The sequence below is a fragment of the Rhinatrema bivittatum genome, chromosome 10 (assembly GCF_901001135.1).
Source record: "Rhinatrema bivittatum chromosome 10, aRhiBiv1.1, whole genome shotgun sequence".
Lineage (NCBI taxonomy): Eukaryota > Metazoa > Chordata > Amphibia > Gymnophiona > Rhinatrematidae > Rhinatrema > Rhinatrema bivittatum.
Window position 1 is genome coordinate 28,950,660 of NC_042624.1, and position 25,247 is coordinate 28,975,906.

The window sequence follows — 25,247 nt, forward strand, 5'->3', positions numbered from 1 at the left end:
GTGGCTGAAGGCCACCTCTGCTTGCCTGCCTGGCTTCCTCAGGCCTTCCACGTGGCTGAGGATGCCACCTGCGGATCCTGCTTCTCTCTCCAACTTCCTTAGGCGTCGGTGCGCGCCTCTCGTCTGTTTTTCAAGGGCCAGCCAGGTGTGGCCCTCTGCTGACCCCTCCCTGGGCGTTGTCCTCTTTAGCCCTACAAAAAGGCCTCAGCGTCCATTCCAGCTTTGCCTTCGCAAGGAGTTGGTCACTCCTGGGATCCTGCTGTCCTTCGCTCTAGGAGTGATCCTTGTTCCAGCACTTCTTCAAGGTCCTGTGTTTCCTGTTCTTCGTTGGAGCTCCTCGTCTTGTCTTCTTGTCTACGTTCCAGTCCTGATGTTCACCTGCTGTTCCAGCCCTAAGGTCTGTCTCCTGATCCAGTATCTGTGTTCCAGTCCAGATGTTTGTTCCTGATGTCCATGACCCAGCTCTGATGTTGCTTCTCCTGATCCTGACGTCCCTGATCCCGTCTTGCCCTCCTGAACCCCTGGTTTCTCGTTCCTGAGTCTTCTGAAAGCCAAGTACCTCGTTCCTGAATCTCTGAAAGCCAAGTACCTTGTTCCTGAATCTTCTGTACGCTTGGTATCTCACGGTAAGCCATGTCGTGGTCCGCGACCAGCCCCACAGGTGGGCTGAGTAGGGCGCTTCATGCTGCAAGCCTTGTACCTTGTTCCTGAATCTTATGAAAGCCAAGTACCTCGTTCCTGAGTCTTCTGCACGCTTGGTACCCACGGCAAGCCATGTCGTGGTCCGCGACCAGCCCCACGGGCAGGCTGAGTAGGGCGCTTCATGATGCAAGCCCTGTACCTTGTTCCTGAGTCTTCTGAAAGCCAAGTACCTTGTTCCTGAGTCTTCCGAAAGCCAAGTACCTCATTCCTGAGTCTTCGTCTGTGCCTAAGTCTACATCTGTGCATCCCAGAACCTCGTTCCTGAGTCTACGTCTGTGCCTGAGTCTACGTCTGTGCATCCAAGTACCTTGTCCCTGAGTCTCGTCTGAATCTCCATGTTCCGGTCTTCGCTGCCCTGGCCTCCATCCGGCCTGCCGCCTCTTGCCTTACCCTGTGGCAAGTCCGAAAAGGCTTGGAACCGTCGGAGGACTGTTCATAAGACCATCATTGCGTTGTTGGTCTTCCGAAGCGTGCAGGTCCAGAGGAGGGTCAGTATCTCCAGCCTTCAGTCCAGCCTCGCTCCTGTCCAGCCCATGCTCGGGCATGCCTCGCCTACCACGGCATGTCTTCGGAGTTCCTCTGGGGTCAAGCCGTGGCCCACACATCTCTTGGTAAGTGGGACCGCTCTCCTAGCGCTCCACAACATTTTGTTCTTTCTTCAGTATTCCACTGTTCAGAGTCTAGTTTCTCAGGCTTTCTATTTTGGTTTTGTCTGCATGCTTCTGTTTCTAATTTGTAGTCTCTTATTTCTATATTAGGTAAAGGTTGGTCTCCATTTTGTCTGAGTGTGTGTGACTGAAGTGCAGTATTTCTGCTCACATATAGTTTTTCTGTAGTAGTCCAGCTTATTGTGTTATTCCAGTAGGTGGTGTATTAATGTTCTAGGGCCTGGAGTAGTATTTGATTTGCTGTATTTTCATAAGGTTGCTGTTATTTGAATCCTAGGAATCAGTGCTGTAACTGTATAGTATGGCAAGGTTCTAGATGTCTCTTTCTTTGCAGGAGTTTGTGTTACTTTGCAAAATAGCAGTGAAGGGATATTTTTTGCTGAGGTGACACCAGAATTTGAATATTATTTTTTCATGTTAGTTGTAATATGAATTGTCCTAGCTCTGCACTGATGATTAATGATATTTTATTGTAGTTATGTTTTCTGGCTTTCTGCAAAGAGGATTCATGAAAGAACACATTAATTTTTGTTTTATTACATGATTGATTGGACCTGATTGTTTTCTTTGCTTTTTACATGATATACTTGCCATCTATAAACTGCAATAAAGATAAAATAAATAAATACAGATTAATAAGAAATTTTTAATTTATTAATTAATTTATTATTATTTAAACTCTTTTCTATACCATCGTTAAGCTAGAAGCCATCACAACGGTTAACAATAAGGCACTTAAAATAATGTTGCTTAACTATGTTATTTTAACATCTAGACAGGTGCCTGTACGGTACGGTACAGAGTTTCATAATAGCTATATGATGCTAGGTGAGATTGTTATGCATAGGTTTATCAGGTCAGTTCAAAATTATTAATATTCTACATGTGTTTGAAATAATTGAGGTAAAATATTTTCAAGTTATGAAACTTTAAAATATTTTAAATGGTTAATGGTTATTGCATGATGCATAATGGTTATTGCAAACTACTTAGAAAGCCATTGTAGGGTGCAGTAAATGGCATTATTTATAAATAAGAATACAAATAGTAGGTCTCACACCTGTATGCCTACAGCCTACCCATGTTAACCTTGTGCCCACCCCAAAAATCAATTCTGGCTACGACACTGGTCTACAGCTTAAAAAGTTTACTCAGCTATCCCACACTGCGATATCAGGTCTGTAACGTATTGCAGGGGTTAAGGCAAGTTACCAAAAAGAAGCACAATCCCTCTTAATTTAATCTGTTTATTTATTTATTTTATTTAGCAGTTTTTATATACCGACATTCGTTGTGAACATCCCATCGGTTTATAACATGTGAACATAACATCGGTTTATAATCTATAACATGAAGGCGTTGTTTTGATTGAATATTTTCTAAGTTCAAAGCATTACAATGATAATTTTGTATCCTTTGATCATGAAATGTTTTTCTCTTATTTTATTTGAAAATGAAAATGTTCTCTTTTTCAGAATTAATTTTACCTTATTCATGCCTGAAAATGTATTAGTTTCAATGTTTGTTTTATTTTCATAACTTCTATCCAAGGTGATCCGCTGCCCAGGAGAGTCATCTTGACCTCGGTCCTAGTTACTGTGACTATCAGAGCCTTACATGTGGAAGAAATCAAATTCCACATGATTTGACAAATCCATGCACCCCATGATCTTATGGCTGCCGTGGCTACAACTCCACTCTCCTCAATTTGACTGGAGTTCTCTTGAACTTACGAAGTGGGGTCCTCTTTGTCATCAGTCCTGCCTCAAGAAAGTTAAAGTGCCCTCACCCACCACAGGCCCTTTAAGAGTTGGAAGGAGGCATATGCACATACCTATGGGGAAGTCTCATGCAGGAGGAGGCCAGCGATGTCCTTGCCACGGAAGAAGCGAAGTCGGTAGCATGGACAGGCGGCTCGGGCCCATTGCATTGTGTGGGTGGCTGGGGACCGAGGATGGGATGCCATGTCAGCAGTTGTTCCCCGCTGCTGCCAAGGACCCAGGACCTGCCTCTGCAGCAGCACAGTGGCGAGAGGTGAGTGAAGCCGTAGTGGGGCTCCGCATCCCTCAAGCGTAACAGTACCAACTCCTCTAAGCCTCCCTCCCAAGGATTTAGGATTCCTGGGATGAGAAGCATGGAATTGTTTGAGTCTTTGTCCAAACTATTGGAGGCTGGTTCCCAAATGTTCTCTTCTGGGCCAAATGCTTCCCAAGTGAGAAGGTACTCCCACCTAAGGAGGAATTTTCAAATATCTTTTTGTCTTTGTCCAAAAGTTACTTGGACAAAGCCTTGAAAGTTGACTTCTGTGTTTTTAGGAATAATACTGGGAACTGCAAAAAAATGAGTCAAACACTATCAACAGTGGGTCTACCAGCTATGATAATTCAATTTTTGCCAAAAGAACATTTAGAATTTTTTTCACTACGATAAATAAGGAAACTGTAACTCATACATATTCATTGTTGATATCCTGAAAACCAGAGGTGTTTGTGACACTCCAGGACCAAAGTTGCCTGCCCCTGCTGTAACCTCTTTATGGGGCAGATGTAATAAGACCCATATCGAAAGAGGCGCTAATTGTGAGCACAGGTTTTGAACACCGTGTGTGGCTAAAGCTGGCGCCTCTGCAGGGATAAAACAAAACGTATGCAAATGATTTGCACGCACAAATCTGCATACATCAAGAAATGTGCATACAAATGTGCGTAAGGCCCTATGTAATAAGTGGTTGCATCCACGCTGATAATCTGTGCAGGAAAAACAAGCATAAAAGCAAATGAGGTAAATGACCAGGTATCCCTTTTTAGCAAAATTATAAGCCTGGAAAAGGAATGCATATGTAACATACCTCTAGGAACTAGGGCAGAGAAATGTTGAATCATCATTGTGACATGAAAAGACTGACAATAGAGTGCTGTCTCTTTAAGAGCTGGGGGGGGGAAAGGAGATTCAAAATTGGATTGTCTGAGCATGTGCAAACAGATCACTGCTCAGCTTGAACAGAGTTCCTGCCCTGCTCTGAATTAATAAATATTATCTGTACTGATTAAGGTGAGCAGCCCTCTATAATTGTATTCATGTGTAATGAATTTATGTTAGTTAGCATTGTTTTGAGATGTATTGAAGTTGTTTTTACTTTATCTAAAGAGATTTATAAAAATTGGATTGTCTGAGCATGTGCAAACAGATCACTGCTCAGCTTGAACAGAGTTCCTGCCCTGCTCTGAATTAATAAATATTATCTGTACTGATTAAGGTTCTCTTTTCTGGAACCCTGCTGTGGACGACTTGGGAGTAATTGAACTGTGCCCTGTCAGGATTTGAAGCTCTTCTTTCGGATAGAGGCTGCTGTATTGTGGATTTGGCAGTTGAAGCAAAGAGCAGTACTGACGCCCTCTTCAGCTCTAAATTCAAATGGACACACAGTAGGATACAATCTGGGACTTTGCTTGTTCAGAGACTGCTTAAGGTCGGGTGCTATATCACATGCTGATTCTGGTTGAAATACTTAACATGAGTTATGACAAAGTTGAGTTTTCTCTTGTACTATATACATGTGTTTATATGACAAATGCAGATGCTTAGGAAGTGAACAGATTTATTTCAGTCATTCATTCCAGTAAAGATAAAACTGTTACTCACTAAAGAGCGTGTGGATTCATTTCTGATACTGGGTTGGGAATCAAAGTGCAGGTTTCAGACACAAGGAGTCATAAAGAAAATTGAACTTCAAGGGTTACACATATATTTCTAATAACTGTGAGCTGCAGAAAACATGGCAAATTTATTAATGGGTGATAATTCACATCTCATGCCATGACCTCTGTCATCTGCCAAGCCTTTGATGCTGTCATCCTTTGGCGAAGCCACAGGATATACCACAGCATCAGGAACAGCTGGATACAATCAGAAATCTCCATAGTATTAACACCAGAGCAGCATGAACACACAGCCACACCAATGCAAGCGTTGGAATAAAATGGCCCCCAAGTTGGCTCGTGCCCTGACTGTGCTAAAAAACCCACATTAGCATTTCTCCCTTCTAGTGCAGCTCCCTGCATTGTCCGTGAATAGATAATCGCCTCCTTTGCATGCCATTAGCATGCACTCGCCTAAAAAAAAAAAGCATGGTTCAGTAAGCATGTTTGTAAGCACTTTTTTCCCACACTTAGCTGTATAAGGGTTTGTGCGGGAAAACGTGCATACAAACGCGTGTATATGCACACTCAAAACTGAGGTAGATATAGCACAGCTTATTACATCAGCCCCTCTAGGGCTAAACATTTCAGATAATCCCCCCGTGCATTGTTGAAACTGCTTCTGGTTCATCTGTATTTATGAATTCCTTTGAAGAACTGCTTCCCTACTGTCCCCAGAGTGGCTTGATTCAACACAGGAATGACATACTGGGAACAAAAACAGTTCACACTGGCTATGATGTCACTAATGACATCAAATAATATGAAACAATCACATACCTGGAATGTGAAGTAACTAGTGTTCCTTATGATAATATGGCAATTCAGAATTTCAAGGGAATTATAGAGATGACACAAATTATTTCAATCCCAAACAACAGAAGCTCCCTCCTCTCAATAATCACAACAAAACTGTATCATATGAGAGGAACAAATCTTATTAAACCCAATCGATACAAAATATATTAAAAAATATTTTAAAAAATCCTGTTACCCAAATTTATTTAATATAAGGAAGACAGTATCAGAATGACTGTGCTTATGGTGAAATCCACTGTCTCTCACCCGCAAAGGGCCACAGGCAGTATCAGCCGTTTCAGCACTGTTACTATAATCATTTACTGTCTCCTTATGACAATTTTATTTTAAATTTTTATTGTTTATCCAAAAATCTCATCAAATAATTCTAAAAAATGTGTTCATTTATGGCACTTCTTTTAAATTCAATATATGGCTACCATGCAGCTCTTTAGAAAATCACTATATGTAAAAAGAGATAATTAGCCAAATTACTTGGCGTAAACTTGAGACGCCAAGACGCCATTATTCGGACCGGAGGTATTAGAGACGAGTAGTACTCCTTTGGTACAGAGAATATCAGGCTGATGTCTTTGATTACAGTAGAATGACATTTTCCCTGAAGAAGGCTTGTTTAGCTGAAACATGGTCCATGTCGGGTGGAATTTGTTTAGTTCGGAGTTAACAGTCTGCTTGGGATTAGCAATATGTTGTTATTTAGGAGAGTTGTGGGTGGATCCTTGGACCGGTGGCAGATGACCACGCTCCCAGGGGAAGATCCCGAGAGGTACCACCGGTCAGGTTCAGAGTATGGAGACACACACTAGTTCTTTTATTAGACAGTATACTGAACCACCAGAGGTGGCAGTAGTGAGCTGGAATGCCCGGCTGGGCTGTAGTCCCTCAGATACTAGAACAGTGATCCCTGGAGGCTGAGCTGTAGAGAAACTGAAATATAGTGAGTTGGCAGGGTATGCAGAGTTCATGAGCTGAACTAGATGGTAACACTCACACAATGTCTCATAGAAGCCCAGGAGCTGGAATATTTATTATTTATTTATTTAAAACATTTCTATACCGTTTTTTCAGTGATATTACTGTTCAAAGCAGTTTACAATAATAACATAAAATAGGAGAGTAATTATATAATAATAGTGAAATCAAAAAACAAAAATTAAAACAAGAAGATACAATAAGTGAGAATAAAAATACAAAGGGAGTCATTATCAATGATATAACTTGTAATAGTAAAAAGAAAAAAATTGGCAACTACTTTATAAAAACTCAAAGAACAGAAGATCATATAAAAAGTAATTAACAAATGTTTATATAAATAAGAAAACACTAAATATACAATGCTCATCTAGTATTGTTATTTCAAACTGGGAGTTATCAAATCTTCAAAAGCTATTTGAAATAAATGAGTTTTCAGTGCCTTTTTAAATTCCTTTGCGTTATGTATTTGCCTTAAGGGGTTCGGCAGAGCGTTCCAGAGTGTGGGACCTACCACTGAGAAGGCCCGGTTTCTGGTCACATTTAGTGTGGCATTTTTTACTGATGGCACTTCCAACAGGTTTTGTCCTGCTGACCTGAGTTCCCTCTGGTTTGTAAACTCTTAACGAAAAACACAACCAAGTAGAATCTGTATTGTTTAGTAGAGAGTGTACTAGTGACAGGATTTTATACTGGATTCGATATTTAATAGGCAGCCAGTGTAAATTGAATAGAACTGGCGTGATGTGTTGTGTACGACTTGTGCCTGTTAGAAGTCTGGCTGCAGAATTGAGGATTAACTGCAAAGGTTTGATGGTGTTCTCCGGCAAACCGATATATAAACCATTGCAGTAATCTAGTCCCATCAGAACCAACGCTTGCAAGATGGATCGATAATCACGAAAGAATAAAAGCGGACGTAAACGTTTTAGAACGTGCAGTTTGAAAAACGAATTTTTCACTGTTTTTGAAATGTGTTGGGATAAATATAGATTGGTGTCCAGCCAGACACCTAAATTTCGTGCTAGTTTCGTGATCGATATTTCATCATTACCTAATTTGATGCTGGTGGGGGGAGCATTTGTAGAGTCATGTATAAAGCTGAGGTAGAGGAGTTCTGTTTTTTTCCTATTTAATTTCAGTCGATTGTGGGCCATCCATTGCTCAATTGTGGTCATGTACAGTTGAATTAGTGCAAATGTGTCCGTCCACGAGGATTTGTAGGGGATGAACAATTGTATGTCATCGGCATACAGTTTAAATTGAACATTCAGGGAGGCCAGTATTTTGCACAATGGAAGGAGATAAATGTTAAATAATATAGGCGAAAGCGACGAGCCTTGTGGGACACCTGTGGGCTGCGAATATTTTTGAGAAGAACAAGAGCCTATATTGATTTGACATATGCGATTGGAGAGACAGCTTTCGAACCATTTCAAAACGGTGGACTTAATGCCTATTAATTGAAGGTCTGAAAGTAGTATTTTATGGTCTAGCGTATCAAACACTGCGGAAATGTCCAAAAACACAATAATATAATCTGTGTACGAATCGAATCCTCTACGGAAGGTGTCAAATGATGATAACAAAAGGGTCTCAGTCGAGTGACCTTTCCTGAATCTATGTTGATTTGGACTTAATATCTCATATTCAGCAAGGTAGTCTTTAAGTTGGTCTGTCCATTCTGAGTTTACTGCCTGTGAATCGTAATTTGGATACGGTAAGGAGACAAATTCTTGAGATATAGTCTCAATTTTACGCTGGAAAAATTTAGAAATTTGGTCACATGTATCATTTGTTATGTCGGGATGAACTATCGAATGATCAGTGGTTAAGAATTTTACTATATTAAACAACGTTGACGGATTATTATTGGCGAGCGCTATTTGTTCTGCATAGTAGTGTTTCCTTGCGCCATTTACTTGCTTTTTATAGCTTTTTAAGGTAACTTGAAAATCTGTTTTTGCCTCGGCATTCCTTTGTTTTTGCCAGATTTGTTCTTTTTGCCTTAGAGAGGTCTTCAACTCCCGTAAATTTTTGTTATACCAGAGGAGAGTTGGTTTGTTCATCCTTTTTTTCCCAACTGTTGTTCTAAAAGGGGCAACCATATCTAAAGTGGCGATAATAGCTGAGTTCCAGTTTTCCATAGATTTATCAACATTCTCAGCTAATTCAAAAGACCTATTATTAGCAAACGTATTTAAGAAGGTTTCTGACGTTATTTTTTTCCGCTGTAAGATTGGTTTAGCATTGGTATTTAAGATTTTCTGTTGAATAGAAGCTGAGAAGGAGATCAAATGATGATCAGACCATGAAACTTGGGTGTTTTTTACACTACCAACTGGTATGTTCAGATGACAAGGATTATAAAAAATTAAATCTAATGTGTTACCTTTTATATGGGTGAGATCAGTTGGAGCCAGCCTAATCCAGCCATAGCATCTAAAAAAGACTGGGTAGTAATAGACAAGTTATCATTTTTTATATGTAAATTAAAATCCTCTGGGATAATTGTCTCAGTTAAGTTTAAGGATAAAGAAGTAATCTGCTCTAAAAATTTTGATAAGTGTGTTTGCAGAGTTTTTGGTGGACAATATACTAATATCACATTTAAGTTTGTCATAGATAGAATCAGAAATTCGAAAGGGGCACTGTTCGAAATGATTTTCCTTTTAGGTTTAAGAGACGTTTTGATGAAAGCGAGAACGCCTCCACCTCTACGCCCTATTCGTGGAACTGAAAAGGCGCTATAACTTTTGAGGCATATACTGTTTACTATCACCGAGTCAGACTCGGTGAGCCATGATTCAGTAATCAGTAGACAATCTGGATTTTCTTCGTTTAAAAGGTCTATAAATATAGGCGATTTTTGTCTAATAGATTGAGCGTTACAATATAAAAACGTTAAAACCGGTAATAATGTAGCAGAAAACAACGTAAGTAACGGTACAGACATTAAAAAGGACCTTGATATCCTACCTTGGGGAGGGATGTTATGTTTGGTCTGAGGGGCATGTAGACCATACTTCCCAAAACCTGTCACTGTTGAAATATCCATTTTAAATATGAACTAAGATTATCTAGCTAAAAGAACAGAGATCGGGGCTAACCAAGGTGTTAACGAAGGGGCTAACAAAGGGGCGAGCCCCTTTGTCTCGCTCCTTCGTCGTGCGACGCCGCGAGCTTTCAACAGGTAGATCGTCCCTCAATGATGACATAAGGGGGCGTGGCCAGACAAGCTGGCAGGCGATGAAGCACGGGAAGAAATCAATCCGGTAGTCAGCTGTTCCTCCACGTATCCAGTCCAACTCGTGGGGAATTTTTCAGGTCTCTCGCAGGTACAGTTAGACAGTGTCCAAGGAGCTATTGGCCCTCGAGGAGCAAGTACCTGGTTTCAGGGAAAGCTCTGAGAGAGCGATGGTAACTCACTGATGTAGTTGGCAGTGATGACTTCCAGGCAGAAGAGAGTACCGAGAAAGTCTAGGAACGAGGGCCCTCGAGGAGCAAGTACCAGTTCCAGACTGTCATCTGAAAAACAAAGGAGAGAGCGAGGCCCCCGAGGAGCAGGTACCCCTAGTAAGTCTGAGGAGGCAGAGTAGCTTAGGTAGAGTAACTCTTGCTAATTCGAGGAGGCAGAGTAGCTTAGAAAGTCAAAGCGAGTCCGTAGTCAATCCTTGCTAACTCGATGTGTTAGCAAATTCTAATACCTTATATATCCGTCGCGGGTGACGTCATCTTCGGGGGATGCCCCCGAGTTTCGCGCCATCGCCAATACTCCAGTCGGGGCCGCGCCGAACGCTTGCCCTTAGGGCTCCAGGAAATATGGCGGAGGTCTTCCGGCCTGTCCGGGGACGCCGGAAGACCTCTGCAGAAGGACGCCGCGGCAGCCAATTTTCCCGTGGACGAAGAGGAAGGCGCCAAAGAGATAAGGAGGGTGGAGAGAGGGCATCGGGAACCGACGGACACAACAGAATTATGAGATATTTGAACAACTAATTCGGCTAAGTATCTCTTTTTACATATAGTGATTTTCTAAAGAGCTGCAGGGTAGCCATATATTGAATTTAAAAGAGGTGCCATAAATGAACACATTTTTTACAATTATTTGATGAGATTTTTGGATAAACAATAAAAATTTAAAATAAACATTTCATAAGGAGACAGTAAATGATTATAGTAGCAGTGCTGAAAAGGCTGATACTGCCTGCGGCCTTTTGCGGGCAAGAGACAGTGGATTACACCATAAGCACAGTCATTCTAATACTGTCTTCTTTATATTAAATAAATTATGGGTAACAGGATTTTTTTGAATATTTTTTAATATATTTTGTATCGATTCAGTTTAATAAGATTTATCCCTCTCATTTGATACAGTTTTGTTGTGACAAATTATTTCAATACATGACATAGCAGTGATAATCTGGTCAGACTGGATAGGCTAGCTGATCTTTATTTTCCATCATTTATGATGTTACTATGATAGTCACGGCATTGCAATGATGAGGTTACATGATTTACAGCCTTTATTGCTGCTTGTCATGTGCACATCTACAATACCACAGAATACACAATAGTAAAAACTTTTTCTTTACTTTAAAAAGAATTTGTTCAGGTTACAGTCCAACTAGAACAGATTTTGGCTACAGATAGGGGGGGTAAGCAACCCCATCCTGAAGTGCCACAGCCAGGCCTGGTTTTCAGCACATCTGCAATGAATATGCATGAAATATATTTGCATACTTTGAGGCAATGCATGCAAATACAGCTCATGCATATTCATTGTGAATGTCCTGACAGCCAGGTCTGTTTCTGGTACTCCAGGATCAGAGTTACCTGCCCCTGATGTAGACGGTTTAGGTGGGAAAATGACTTCTGTGACTGTCATCTGATGACGAGGACCTCAGGGAGTTTAAACTGTAATCGGAGGAGACTCTTTTCCATCTGGAGCCTGGAATTAGTATATCTGCTATGAGTTGCCAATAACTTATGGGCTGAGAAACTCATTTTACTCTATGATATAGCTTTATATGCTGCTGAACTGGATAGTGCCACTAATCTATTCAATAGATATAGATTATTATCTCACATGTATTGTGAATTACTTAATACATTCCTGATACTGAACACTATTGGCAGATTAAGACATTGGGCAGCCATGAGCATAGTCCTTCGGCCAATGAATGTGAGCAATTCTGTTTCTTTCATTTGCATTGCCCAGTATTTTCTTCTTGTTTAACTTCTATTCACCTTGTGACAAGGAAATTACCTGAACAAATAACAGTGGCATCTGTTGCATGGGTGCAGCCATCCCCAATGGAAAATGTTGACTGACATTTACTGAAGATCGTCTCACTTCCATCACAGTTCACATCCTCTAGCCAAAAAGTACCAGAGCCAGGTCCAAAGTGAGCACTGCCTACTGCGGATAGAGCATGGCCACACTGCAAGATACTGCACACCACCTGGACGTCCTGGAGTTCCCAGTTATGACCACACACTCGACCCCACTGGTCGTTGTGCAATACCTCTACTCTCCCAGCACAGCGTCCTGGACCACCCAAGAGCCTCAAATCTGCATGAAATAAGAAAAAGACACATGCTGCAATGATAACAACTCATAGAATAATGTACCTCAGACAAATGGGTCTTAAAAGAAACTGAAGACTTTTATTTGGGCATCCTTCCACTAGGAAAAGTGTACCACCATATACTGTACATACATATAGGCAATACATGTCTGCATGAGCCCAATCCATGAAAACATGGCATCTCTAGAAATAGCAGATGAACTGGCTGAAATAATATATTGGGCTACAATGATATTATAAGGACAGGAACTAGTTATAGTTCATCTATAGTGTAGGCCTATCTAGGTAAAATTTATTCTTTAATTTCATACCATGCTAGTATGACTCCTCTCCTCTGTCCTTATCTCCTGTTTTCTCACCCAGCAGGGGTTGAAGGTGTTACAGGACCACACTCACTGCCAATCAGCTCAGGGTCATTCTGAACAGAAGTGTGGGCAATAACCTTCAAGGCCCTTGGGCTTAATGTCCCTCTCTTCAATAAAGTCTGCTTCAGACAGAAGATTGTGTTTTAACAAATACAGTAAACCTTTACTTAAAAGACAGTAGCTTCAATGGCAATGATATGACACATTCCACATTTCCTTGGAGATTAAACCATGGTAACAAAATGCTGCAATCATAAGCACATTCCCGCATTGGCGTTGCTAGACATGGACACACAGGGCTTGTGTCGCCAAACTGTTGGACAGTGTCCCAAATCTCAAACTGCTGTTCTGTTTACTTCTTTAAAGGAGGGGTTGAAAAAGGGAGCAGAGCTTTGATGGCTTTTCTTACATCAATGTAATCATCATCAAAAATAGTTATACATGAGCTATCAAAACTGTCTTCAGATATGAATAACGTCTCTTGATGTTCATCAGAAGAAAAGCTCATGTACAATATTTCTAGATAATTCATATGCTGATCAGTAAAATGTTTCAGAATCTTCCTAGAATCCCATGATTGTAACATAATTTTCAGTGTTATTTTATGTTCTATGTAAAAATTATTTCTTGTTATATGGAGAGAGGTGGTGGAAGGTTAAATAATTTTATGAAAACACGGAGAGCCTCACCAAGTGGAACAGAGCTGATGAGAGCCCCTTGATAAGAAACGGGCAGCATATCATTGTTCATGGAAGAATCAGCCAAAACAGCAGCTCTTCCAATGTGGTTGGTGCAAATTTCTTAAATTGTCCCATAAGGCCAGTAGGATCCTAGTGACACCAGTGTCCCATGTTTTTACAGGCTTGTTCTCCGGATAAGGGAAGGCTAATTGTAATTGTAGAATTTCATTATCAATGGGAGACCATATAGGCCCCAAGTCCAATGATGGGCCTGTGCCCCAAGTCTTGTAAGTACCTAGCGATGTCTCTGTCCCTCAGTTCCTTAAAGTGTTGTTTTCTTTAGGTTCTCCTACTGAAGGTCTATCTGGGTTCCTTAACTCTTGGGGACACTCCTGAAGTCTGTTCTTCAATGGTTAATGCCTCTTTAACTTTCTTTATCTTATATTGAATTGACACACTCTGCTTGATCTCTTTTTCTGTTGCTGTACTGGCTGAGTAGTCTGCTTCTCTCCTCAGTGCCTAGGTGGCAGATGAATGGATGGATAAGCAAACCCCAGAGTGCAGCTGCAAGCTCCCAGTTATCTCATTAGGAAACCTGTGTAGCACAAAAGTCTTCAGAAACAAAATATACTGGGCTTTTTTTCTTCAAGTGACTCAAGGCCTTAAGGATTAAGGCTATCTTCCAGATTTTGAGGCCCATCAATCCTAAACAAAATACTGATGTTAAAGCAATTGAGTCCCAATTCACAGAGCAGAAATGTGAAAGATCCATCTTTCTAGAGTGATGGTCAGAGAAATACAAAACCAATGGAGAACGGTTCCTCTGAGTGAATAGTTTGTTCCTTAAGGGAAAATTTACACATCCAACATAGAGGAAATCCCTCCTGCACAACTCAGCAGGGGATAGGGAATGAACAGCTTCATTTCTTCACCACTCTCTTTTGTTATGCATGCCGGCCATGGCAGACCCGCGGTTCGGCCCCCTCACCTCTCTCAGATGAATCCAGTGCCTGGTTCCTTTTTCCTGGTGGCGGTAGGCCGCCGGCTCCGTCCTCGGGCCTCCCCTAGTGCCTCAGCTACTGCTACTGATTCCTGTGCTCCGCTTCAGGCATCTCCACATGGCCCGTGGAGAGACGCCGCTGTCCAGTGCCGTGCCCCTCCCTAGCCGCACGCACATACCACTGACACTTATGAAGGGCCCGTGGTGGGAACTTGGCCACGGCCCTGGATGATGATGTCAGCAGAGCATGGTACTTAAGACTGGACTCCGCTTCCAAGGATTGCCTTTGCAACAGGTCTCCATGCTGGATCGTGCACTCATTGCATCCTGGTGATTCTCCTACGTTCCTGGTTCCTGATTCTCGTGGACTCCTGTTCCTGTTCTCCTTGTTCCTGCATTCCTGATTCCTAACCTACTATTGGACTGTCTTCTCGGACATGACCTCTGTTTTGCCTGACTACACCATTGACCCTCTCCAAGCCCAGACCTCTGCTTTGCCTGACTACACCGTTGACCCTCTCCAAGCCCGGACATCTGCTTTGCCTGACTGTGCCATTGACCCTCTCTCCAAGCCCGGACCTCTGCATTGCCTGATTACGCCATTGACTCTCTCCAAGCCCAGACCTCTGCATTGCCTGACTACGCTATTGACTCTCTCCAAGCCCAGACCTCTGCATTGTCTGACTACGCTACCAACTCTCTCCTTGTCCAGACCTCAGTCTTGCTTTGCCACCGCTTCTTGATTGCCGCTGGCCCTGACTCCAGCTTGCTATACGACGCCTCTTTAGTCTACATCCTGGACTTGGCCTGTTCTTGTTTGGGCACCCCCTGTCTGACTTTGGTTCTTTTGGCGCCCGGGTCTCCGGGACCCTGCCTTGTCCAGTACAGACTTCTCCTTTCTACTGTTGCTGCCTCTGGGCTGACCTCTCTGCCTTTTCATCGATGACGACATACTGAGGCCCTCCTAAGTCCAGTTGGCCCCGGTATCCAAAGGCTCAACCCGTGGGGAACGAGGGCTGGTATTGGTGAAGCGCCAGCCGGCCTCCATCCTTCAGCCCACTCTGCCTGCCGATAGTGGGGACCCGTAGGATCCCTCCTACAGGTAGCGTCAACCCTACCTCGGCCCAAGGGTCCACCTCCGATGCAACATCTCTTTCTTTCTTTGGTGTTCTTCATTCTGATCTTCTGGGAAAACTAAGCGTCACTATATTAAACTGCTGGAATTAACCAACTGGCAAGCAACTTCTCATGGTTGGTGCCTTATAAGGAATGGTTTAGTCCAATAATTACTCTACCCATCTACAATATGTAGGGTTAGGTGAACACTTGGCAGACTAGAAAGCTACTTGAAATGCCACAGTTTTGGGCATGATGTGGCAGCAGCAGGTCCAAAGCACTTGTGCCTCCTTGTTCTTTCTGCCTGTGTGCGCCAGGAAGTAGAAGTCATGTTGTGTGGGCAGGAAGGAGAAGATGCAATCACCATGGCTGGAAGGAGCAGACGTAGGCTGCAGCATTGGCCTGCATGGCCAGGAGAAAGTGTTGTGTTCCGCGCCCGCAGCCGTCCACGGGCGGGGCCCCCTACCTCGTTCTCCGACCGGACCCTCGACCGTGGCGAGGCCGACTGCCCTGCGCCGGGCCTGGCACCCCCGTGCGGCACCGCAGGTCCCCGGGCTGGCCGCCGGGACCAGAGCCGTCCCTGCTCCTCCCTCGTGGCCGCCACTGCTCTCCTCCGCGGCCCGGATCCAAGATGGCCACCGCCATCCTTAGGCGCGAGGCTGCGCCTCTTCGCTAGATTTTAAGGGACCTCGTCCCTTTAATTGGCCACAGCTGATTCCTATCCACAGGTTCAGAGGAAGTATAAACTCAGTGGCTCCAAGCCACTCAAATCGCTCTCATCCCAGATCCAAGTAACCCACCAGTTACGTGTATCACTTCTCTGGTGGACGAACAAAACCAACTTACTAACAGTCTGCCTTTTCAGCAACCAATTTCAAAGGTAACTTTGACCATGGATGCATCCACCTTGGGTTGGGGAGCTCATGTGAACAATCTTCAAACTCAAGGTACATGTATACATGTATACATCTTGTATACATCTACAGATGTATACAAGGTCACCAATACTGTAAATTTTTGTAAATACTTGCTATCTAATGTTTTTTAGCAGTTTGTTCGCTATCTTTCCTTGCTACACTAATGTCCCCCCCCCCCCCCCCCCCCCCAAGTTACTTTCTCCTGTTATGATGTAATTTCCGACCTTTCGTTAATATGTGAACCGGTGTGATGTCCCCACTAACGCCGGTATATAAAAGTTCTTAAATAAATAAATAAATAAAATAAGTATAAAAAGAGACTTCCTCCGACCATTCCTTGACTTGGCAACATCTTCGATCGCTGTTTGACGTTACCTTAGATTATACGTCGGCATACCACCCTCAGTCTAATGGTCTAGTAGAGAGGACAAACCAGATGCCAAAACAATTCCTTTGACTCTACATCAATGATAAGCAAGACGATTGGTCCAGCCTGCTACCCTGGGCGGAGTTCGCGCTTAATTCTCACCTCTCTTCTGCTACCGGCTCTTCGCCCTTTCAGATTGTATATGGGAAGCAGCCATGCTCACCGTTGCCAGTTCCCATTACAGTTACGTCCCCGGTAGCTCAATTTTCAGCATACGAGCTACACCGCTCGTGGGTCTCCACACGGCGTACATTGGTCCAGGCCAGTCAAGCCGCCAAGAAATATGCGGATCGGCGGAGAAGCCCTTACCCCCCGTTCAAGCCAGGTCAGAAGGTATGGCTGAGTACGCAGTTCATCCATTTAAAGCTGCCATCAACGTGACTGGCCCCTCGTTTTATTGGACCTTTCCCTATCATTCGCCAGGTTGGAGCCGTCTCATATCAGCTTCATCCGCCACCTTCCCTTAAGATACACAACACGTTTCACATGTCGCTCTTAAAGCCATTGGTATTGTCTTGGCCCTCCAGCACGCCTCCGACTCCCCAACCTATTGCCTCCGAGGATGACCTCACCTTTCAAGTTCACGAGGTCTTGGACATAAGAAAGCACGGGAAGAAGTGGGAGTATCTCCTTGCATGGGAGGGGTTCGGCCCCGAGGAGAACACCTGGGAAACATTGGCCAATATCCTGGCCCGCGGATTGCTCGAGCAATTTCATCAAGATCATCCAGATAAACCCAGACCTCCGGGAAGGCGCCCTAAAGAGGGGGGTACTGTTGTGTTCCGTGCCTGTGGCCCCCTACCTCGTTCCCTGACCGGATCCTCGACCGCGGCGAGGCCGACTGCCCTGCACCGGGCCCGGTGGCACTGCAGGTCCCCGGGCTGGCTGTCGGGACCAGAGCCGTACCTGCTCCTCCCTCGCGGCCGCCACTGCTCTCCTCCGTGGCCCGGATCCAAGATGGCCACCGCCATTCTTAGGCACGAGGCTACGCCTCTTCGCTAGATTTAAAGGGACCTCGTCCCTTTAATTGGCCACAGCTGATTCCTATCCATAGGGTCAGAGGAAGTATAAAAGGAGACTTCCTCCGACCATTCCTTGACTTGGCAATGTCTTCGATCGCTGTCTAGTCTACTTGCTTCAGTGAGTTCATTGAGCTTGGCTTCTGGTTCCTGCTTCGTCTTTGTGTTCCTGGTTCCTGACTTTGGATTGGCTTACGGTGATTCTCTGGTTCCTGACTTCGGATTGGCTTACGGTGACTCTCTGGTTTCTGACTTCGGATTGGCAAGTGTTGATTCTCTGGCGTTCGACTTGGACTGGTGAGCGACGACCCTCTGGCACCCGACCTAGGACTTCTTCAAGACTACCGTCTCCAAGACGACCCTCTGGCACCCGACCTAGGACTTCTTCAAGACTACCATCTCCAGCAGCCCGGGTCCCTACGGGCTCCTCCCGGGGGGACCACGGGCTTCCAGGGTGAAGCTCCAGTCAGCCCTTGCACCGTACGTTTGCTGCTTGACCTCTCAAAGGTCCACCTAAGTCCCAGCGGCCTGGGTTCCTACGGGCTCCTCCCGGGGGGACCGCGGGCTTCCAGGGGTGAAGACACATCTCCGTTCCTCGACGTCAAGACTCTTCGTCCGCCCCCACTGTCATGCCTGTCTACAGTATCGAGGATCCACCGGTCACATTTTCGGTTCCTGCCTCGCCACCCGACGGGAGAACCTTCGGGTCTTCCCCCAAGGTATTCCATCCTCCCGTCGGCCCAAGGGTCCACAAGCCTGAGCATAACAGAAAGTAGCAGAAGGTGGAACAGCCTTGGAGTTAGGGAAAAATAAAAAAATGTTTATGAATTTTTAATTATTGGATATTATTCTACTCTTTAGCTATTTTGAAATATTTATTCTTTTTATTAGCATGATTTTACTATTATGATTCATTTATATTTCTTGATATTATATATTTTATGAAAAATAGTGATATTTCTTCTCTTTCATTTTTGCACAGCATACAGACGCTGGCTTTTTGTGATTTCCAGTTCTGTTTTTGTCTGCACGCTTCTATTTATATTCTGTTTATTTCTGTATTTGGTTAAGGTCTGTCTGTGTTCTGCGTGTGTGACTGAGATGAAGTATTCTGCTAGCATGTAGTTTCTGTGTATAGCAGCCAAGCTTGTTCTGTTTCCTTATAGGAGGTAATATTAGTGTTTTAGGGTTTGGTGTAACAGTTGCAGAGTTGCCTTTTTATAGATGGGGTTTTTATTGTTTGGCTACTAACAATTTGTGCTGTTTAGGTATAGGAGGTTTACTAAATTGTAAAAGTAATTAAATTTATTCATGGCTTGTCAATAGGTTTTGCAAATACAAGTGCATTTTAAGTGTATAAATGAGCTTTTGAAAATTGTTGCGATAGTATGATACATTTGTGTGCATAACTCCTCTCAGTTCAAGTGCCCCTGTTTTATTGTAACTTTTGCTCACTTTGCTCTCTCTTCGCCTATTGTTCATGTTGATGTTAATGTTATTGCACCATTGTTTCTTGTAAACCGACATGATATGATTGGTATTATGAATGACGGTATAAAAAAGCCCTAAATAAATAAATAAATAAATAATAAAATAAATAACTCCTTTGAAAATTACCTCCATAATGTGGCCCTACTGGCCACTAGATGGCGTAGTGGTATCAGAACTGGTAGTTTATATTAAAAATGGGGAACTTTCTAGTTCATGAAAGTCCAACTGGAGTGCAAACCGGGGGGGGGGGGGGGGGGGGGGAAACTTGTGTGGCCTTTCCCCTAATAGGTATATACATTTGGATGTATAAAGAAAGGGGGTTCCATGTGGAACCAGCACTGGTCTCTGAAGAAGGCATTGCTGAGAGAGTCTCTGGAGGGGAACTGGACAGGGAGCAAGCGCTACTCAATATGGTGCCACAGGTGTTAAGAGAGGTACTGGAGGAGAAGAAAAAGCTGAGGTGCTTCAACAAGCCATTAAGATGTTGAGAACCACTAATATAAAGAGAAAGTAGAAATCTGAGGAGACCCAAAGGCTGGAGAAAAGTGAAAAAAGTAAGGAGCTGAATTATGGAGTAAAAGAGAGAAGCTGCATTGGAGTCTGGCAGGACCCAAAGGAGAGTGGTGCATCTGCAGTGCAGGGCTGGAGAACTGCATTTGCCTAGGGAAAGAGGTTAGTTACCTTGGAGCCATTCTGTGTGCTGTGTGAATAACTGAACTGCAAGAAAGGAAACTGATAAAGACATTTTGAGAGGAGAAAGTGTGAAAAAGACTAATTTTTGTCTGGGAGCAGAGAGGACCTGGGGAAAAAAAGAAGAAGAGTAATTGGGTTGGTTGAAGTGGTTGGAAGAATGTGGATTGTGATTGTGAACTTAACATGTTTGTACTGATATCGTGGATCCATGATGGTGCTAGCAGCACTTGTAGCATGAAACTCAGTCAGCTTGTTGCTCTTTATTTTTCCTTTCAAATAAATGCCACATACAGGATGCAAGGGCAGTGCATGGGACAAGCTTTTTTGGTGGTCCTTGCAGTGGGCCTGATGGACACTCATGTAGTGCACAGAGATTGGGAGAGCAGCCGATGGGGGCAGAGGATGAGGAAGAAGTACATCTCTCACCCCCGGGTTCAACCATCTCTCTATCCCCGATCAACAGGATCACACCAGCTAACCCAGTGGTTTCTCGAGACCAGGAAGCATGGATGGTGTTGGTGCAGGTTGATGATGTCATTGCCCTGAGCCCCCAGGCAGGGAGTGTGCTACTGGGGAGGGAAGGAGTCGACACTGGAGAGGATTCTCCTGGAGGGAGGGCTGGCTGGCTTGCCAACTGGGGGAAGTCTTAGGAGAGAAACAGAGATTATTTTACCATGCTTCACTCCAGTTGTTGAGGCCCCCAAAAGTTGTAAACAACGTTTGCCAGTAAGACCTTTGAAGTTTACATTGGAGACAATCTGGGAAATTATTTGAGGTTGGGAATTTTGATTACATCTCAGCTAAACCTTTGTTGTTGAAAAGCAATGAGAATGACAATAATATACAATGGTTAGAAGTCGCTAATATTACATTCTTTCAGAACCTTGAAGATATCAACAAGAGTTGGGCTCTTTGAAACCCACTTGGGATTTTTTAGTAAAAGAAAATCAAATGCTTCAGAATAAGCTGGAAAATTTGGAGAACTTGTTACGGGTGAAAAATCTGCAATTTATAAATGTCCCTAAAGGATCTCGTATACCTCCCAAGGATATGTTTAAAAGATACCTGCTGGAGGCACGGTTCCGGAGCAGGCGTTACCTCCACTGTCTAAAGCGTACTATTTGCCACCCCTAAAGAAGGGCAACAAATTCAGCAGGGTTCCCAAGCACTGGAACCATTCATACCTTCTAAGCTGGACATTTCTAACATTCTGGAGATCTCTGATAGTGATTTGGTGGAACCTGCAACAATGACAGTATTGTGTTGGAATCTGATTGGGATTGGATTCTTTGACTTTTTGTAAGCATCATTTAGAATCATTTTTGCATTTGAGAGTTAGGGTGTTTCCTCAACATATCTAGACAATCCCAGAAGAAGAGGAAACTATGTTTGATGCTTAGGCATTTTTTTCTGTTAAAGTTTCCTTGTAAATTTTATGTTAGATTCAAAAGTGTTTCATGTATCTTTTTTCTTCCGTCTTAATTATCCTTCTTTTTGAATGATAAGGTAGCTCAATCAACTGAAAATGAGGCTGTCCCTGCTACCTCCAGTTGACTCCTATTACTCGATTTAAGAATCCTCAATATGAAAGATTCCTTCGCTATATATAGTGCTAGTTCCTTTTTCTTTCTATGACTTCTTAGAATTGTGTAATTGGATCCCTTATTTGTGGCTGGGGAAAAACTGGGGACTGTTTTTTTTCCTAAAGTGGATTTGTTTTCTGATTTGTTATTATTGGTCCTTCTTTCTTTTTCTCTCACAAGATTATTCTTGTATAAATTTTTAAAATGCATAAATAAAAAATGTAAAAAAGTTTGGTATTCATATATCAGAATATTAAACATTTTTATTTATTTATTTTTATTTGTATTTAAATTCTTTTACTATACCGATACTCAAGACGCGGTCTTATCGTACCGGTTTACAATAGAACAGGGGAAACCAATTAACAACTATATAGAAGGTAAAAGTTACATCAAACAGGGAGCGAAAAACATGGGAGCTGGAGGACAGGAAAGATATTTTAAAACGATAACAACTGAAGAGTGGTAAAATGATCATTGAAAACAATGAAAAACAAAAGAAAGCGATACATAATCAACTAGATTAAGCTCAGCTGTAGGTTAATCTTAGGCAATTATTCACAATTATTCATAAATCTTGTGGACGGGGAAACATGGGGCGGTAAGCAGGGGGGGATGTGGCAGGGCAGGGAGGGGGGGGGGGGGGGGAGTAGGGAGGCGGTCAGGGTGAGAGTCAATGTGTTTGATAAAAGGTTCCTTCAACGATAAGCTTGAGTGAACAGTCAGGTTTTCAGTTTCTTTCTGAAGGAGAGATGGCATTGTTCCTGGCGTATATCTGGGGGAAGCGAATTCCAATGGAGCAGTCGAAGTGCTCGCTAATGAATGGAGTTGTGGACCGAGGATTTGTTAGGGAGGGCCTTGAGAGAACCTTTGTAGGTGGATCTGATCGGCCTTACGGAAGTATGTAGTTCGAGAGGGATGGAGAGTTGGAGTGTGGATTGCTGGTATACGGATTTGTGGATGATGGTGAGAGTCTTGAATAGTATTCTATATTGGATGGGTAGCCAATGAAGGATTTTTAGAATAGGTGTGATGTGGTCCTTACGACGTGTGTTTGTAAGGATCCTAGCCGCTGCGTTTTGCAGCATCTGTAGAGGTTTAGTAGAAGAGGCGGGAAGACCGAGTAGTAGAGCGTTGCAATAGTCGATCTTTGAAAACAGTATGGCTTGCAGCACTGAACGGAAATCCTGGAAGTGTAAGAGTGGTCTTAGCTTCTTCAGGACCTGTAGCTTAAAGAAGCATTCTTTAGTTGTAGCGTTAATGAACTTTTTGAAATTCATTCTAGAGTCAAGGGTGGCCCCAAGGTCTCTAACCTGGCTAGCTAGCGGAATAATTGTATTATTGGCGAAGGGGTTGTCATCGTTAGGGGAGTTAATCAGGAGTTCTGTTTTGGAGGTATTAAGGACCAGGTTGAGACTCGAGAAAAGAAGGTTGATGGTGTGTAGGCAGCTGTTCCAGAAATTTAGAGTAGAGGAGATGGGGTCCGAGATGAGGATTATGATTTGCACATCGTCCACGTAAATAAAATGGGTAAGGTTGAGGCTGTTTAGTAGCTGGCATAGAGGGAGTAGATATATATTGAACAGGGTAGGGGAAAGTGAAGAACCCTGTGGTACTCCTTGTTTTGAAGGTATGGGGTGGGATTCTTTGTCATTAATTTTAACTTTGTATTGCCTGTTGTTCAGAAAAGATTTGAACCAGAGCAGTGCAGAGCCAGAGATGCCTATTTCCTTTAGACGGTTGATGAGGATAGAATGGTTAACCATGTTGAATGCCGCGGAGATGTCGAGTAGGGCTAGCAGGTATGATTGTCCCTTGTCAAGGCCCATCAGGATGTTGTCCGTTAAAGAAAGAAGGAGGGATTCTGTGTTAAGGCGTTTCCTGAAGCCGAATTGAGAAGGGTAGAGAATGTTGTGAGAGTCAAGGTAGTCTGTGAGTCGGATGTTGACCAGCTTTTCCATTAGCTTGGATATAAAAGGTAGGTTTGCAATGGGGCGGAAATTTACAGGGTTAGCTGGGTCCAGATTGGATTTTTTTAGTAGGGGTTTCAGGGAAGCAATTTTTAAAGAGTCAGGGACGGATCCTAGATTGAGGGAGCAATTTATAATGTCAGCCAGAGGTTTAGCAATGGTGTTAGGAATGGTGAGAAGTAGTTTGGTCGGTATTTGGTCCAATGGGTGTGAAGAAGGTTTCATTTTCTTGATGATTGATTCGATTTCCAGGGCTGATGTAGGTTCAAGAGATTCTAGTGTCTGTTCGTGGATGGTTGGTGAATGATTTTGGCTTGGTGGGAGCGAGAGAGTTGATGAAGTGTTTGATGTTTGATGCCCGCATTATCACCGACACAAGCCGCCATGATCACATCACTCCAGCTCTTCAGTCTTTGCACTGGCTACCTGTGGCTTACAGGATAATTTATAAATCTATGTCGCTGATACACAAAGCCATTCAAAACAGAGAAATGCTTTGGTTTACAGATCAACTACAATTCAAAACGTCTTCCCGCCCAACGAGATTCCAGAATTTAGCCAAACTAAATATCCCAGCACCCAATCTGACTAAACTCTCTAGTACAAAAGAACGATCTTTCATCATTGCTGGATCAACAATATGGAACACCATGCCCTCTGAATTACGCCAGGAACTCTGTCACAAAAAATTTAAACAAAACCTTAAAACCTGGCTATTTAAAAAAGCCTACTATCAATGATCTGAATCCTCAACTACTCTTCCTAACTGCCACAATCTCTCATATATTGCTGATATTCTATTAATATAAAGTTATATACTGTATTGTTTTTCGTTTAGTTACCTTGTTATATTGTAAAGCGCAATGCTGAATTACTGTTTGAATGTAAACCGAGGTGATGTTATTTACGTACCCCGGTATAGAAAAATCTATAAATAAATAAATAAATAAAATGTTGCCAGCGGGGCAAGAAGATTTTTTATTTTGTTGTCAAAGAAGATTGCCAACTCTGTGGATTTGCTTTGGGCTTCTTCTTCTGGGAAGGTAGGGAGTATAGGGGTGGTAAGGGCTGCAACATATGAGAACATAATTTTTGGGTCGTATAGGAAGCCGTGTATTTTTTTGGCGTAGAAATCTCGTTTAGTGCGAGTAATGGATGTCCTATAAAAGTTCATTGCTGTTTTGTAAGAAGCCAGTGAGGTAGGGGAGGGATCTTTTCGCCAGCGTTGTTCTTTGTGTTGTAGGTCTTGTTTTAGTTTTCTTAATTCAGTAGAGAACCAGGGTTTTTTGTTCGTGTGGGCAGGGTTGATAACTTTTGAAGATAAGGGGCAGATTAAGTTTGCTACTGAGTGTGTGATGGTTTTCCAGGAGTTAATAGCGGTGTCAGCATCAGAGAGGTCCAGTTTGGTTAGGTCTTTGGCAAGGCTGTTGTTGAAAGTGTCCATGGAACAAGGTTTCCTGAACTGGATAGAGGATTTCTTAGCAATGGGAGTCTGTTTTTGTTTTATAGTTAATTCTGTCACTATTAGCGAGTGATCTG

General features: G+C 43.1%; 1 protein-coding gene across 1 annotated transcript in view; it reads right to left on the reverse strand.

Moving 5' to 3' along the window:
- LOC115099921 (putative DMBT1-like protein) overlaps positions 1 to 25,247 on the reverse strand; it is a 90,185-nt gene that overhangs the window by 47,017 nt on the left and 17,921 nt on the right. The window contains exon 3 of the mRNA XM_029617931.1: positions 12,126 to 12,431. Within this exon, the coding sequence (XP_029473791.1) occupies positions 12,126 to 12,431 (306 nt within the window). The remainder of the gene's footprint in view (positions 1 to 12,125; positions 12,432 to 25,247) is intronic.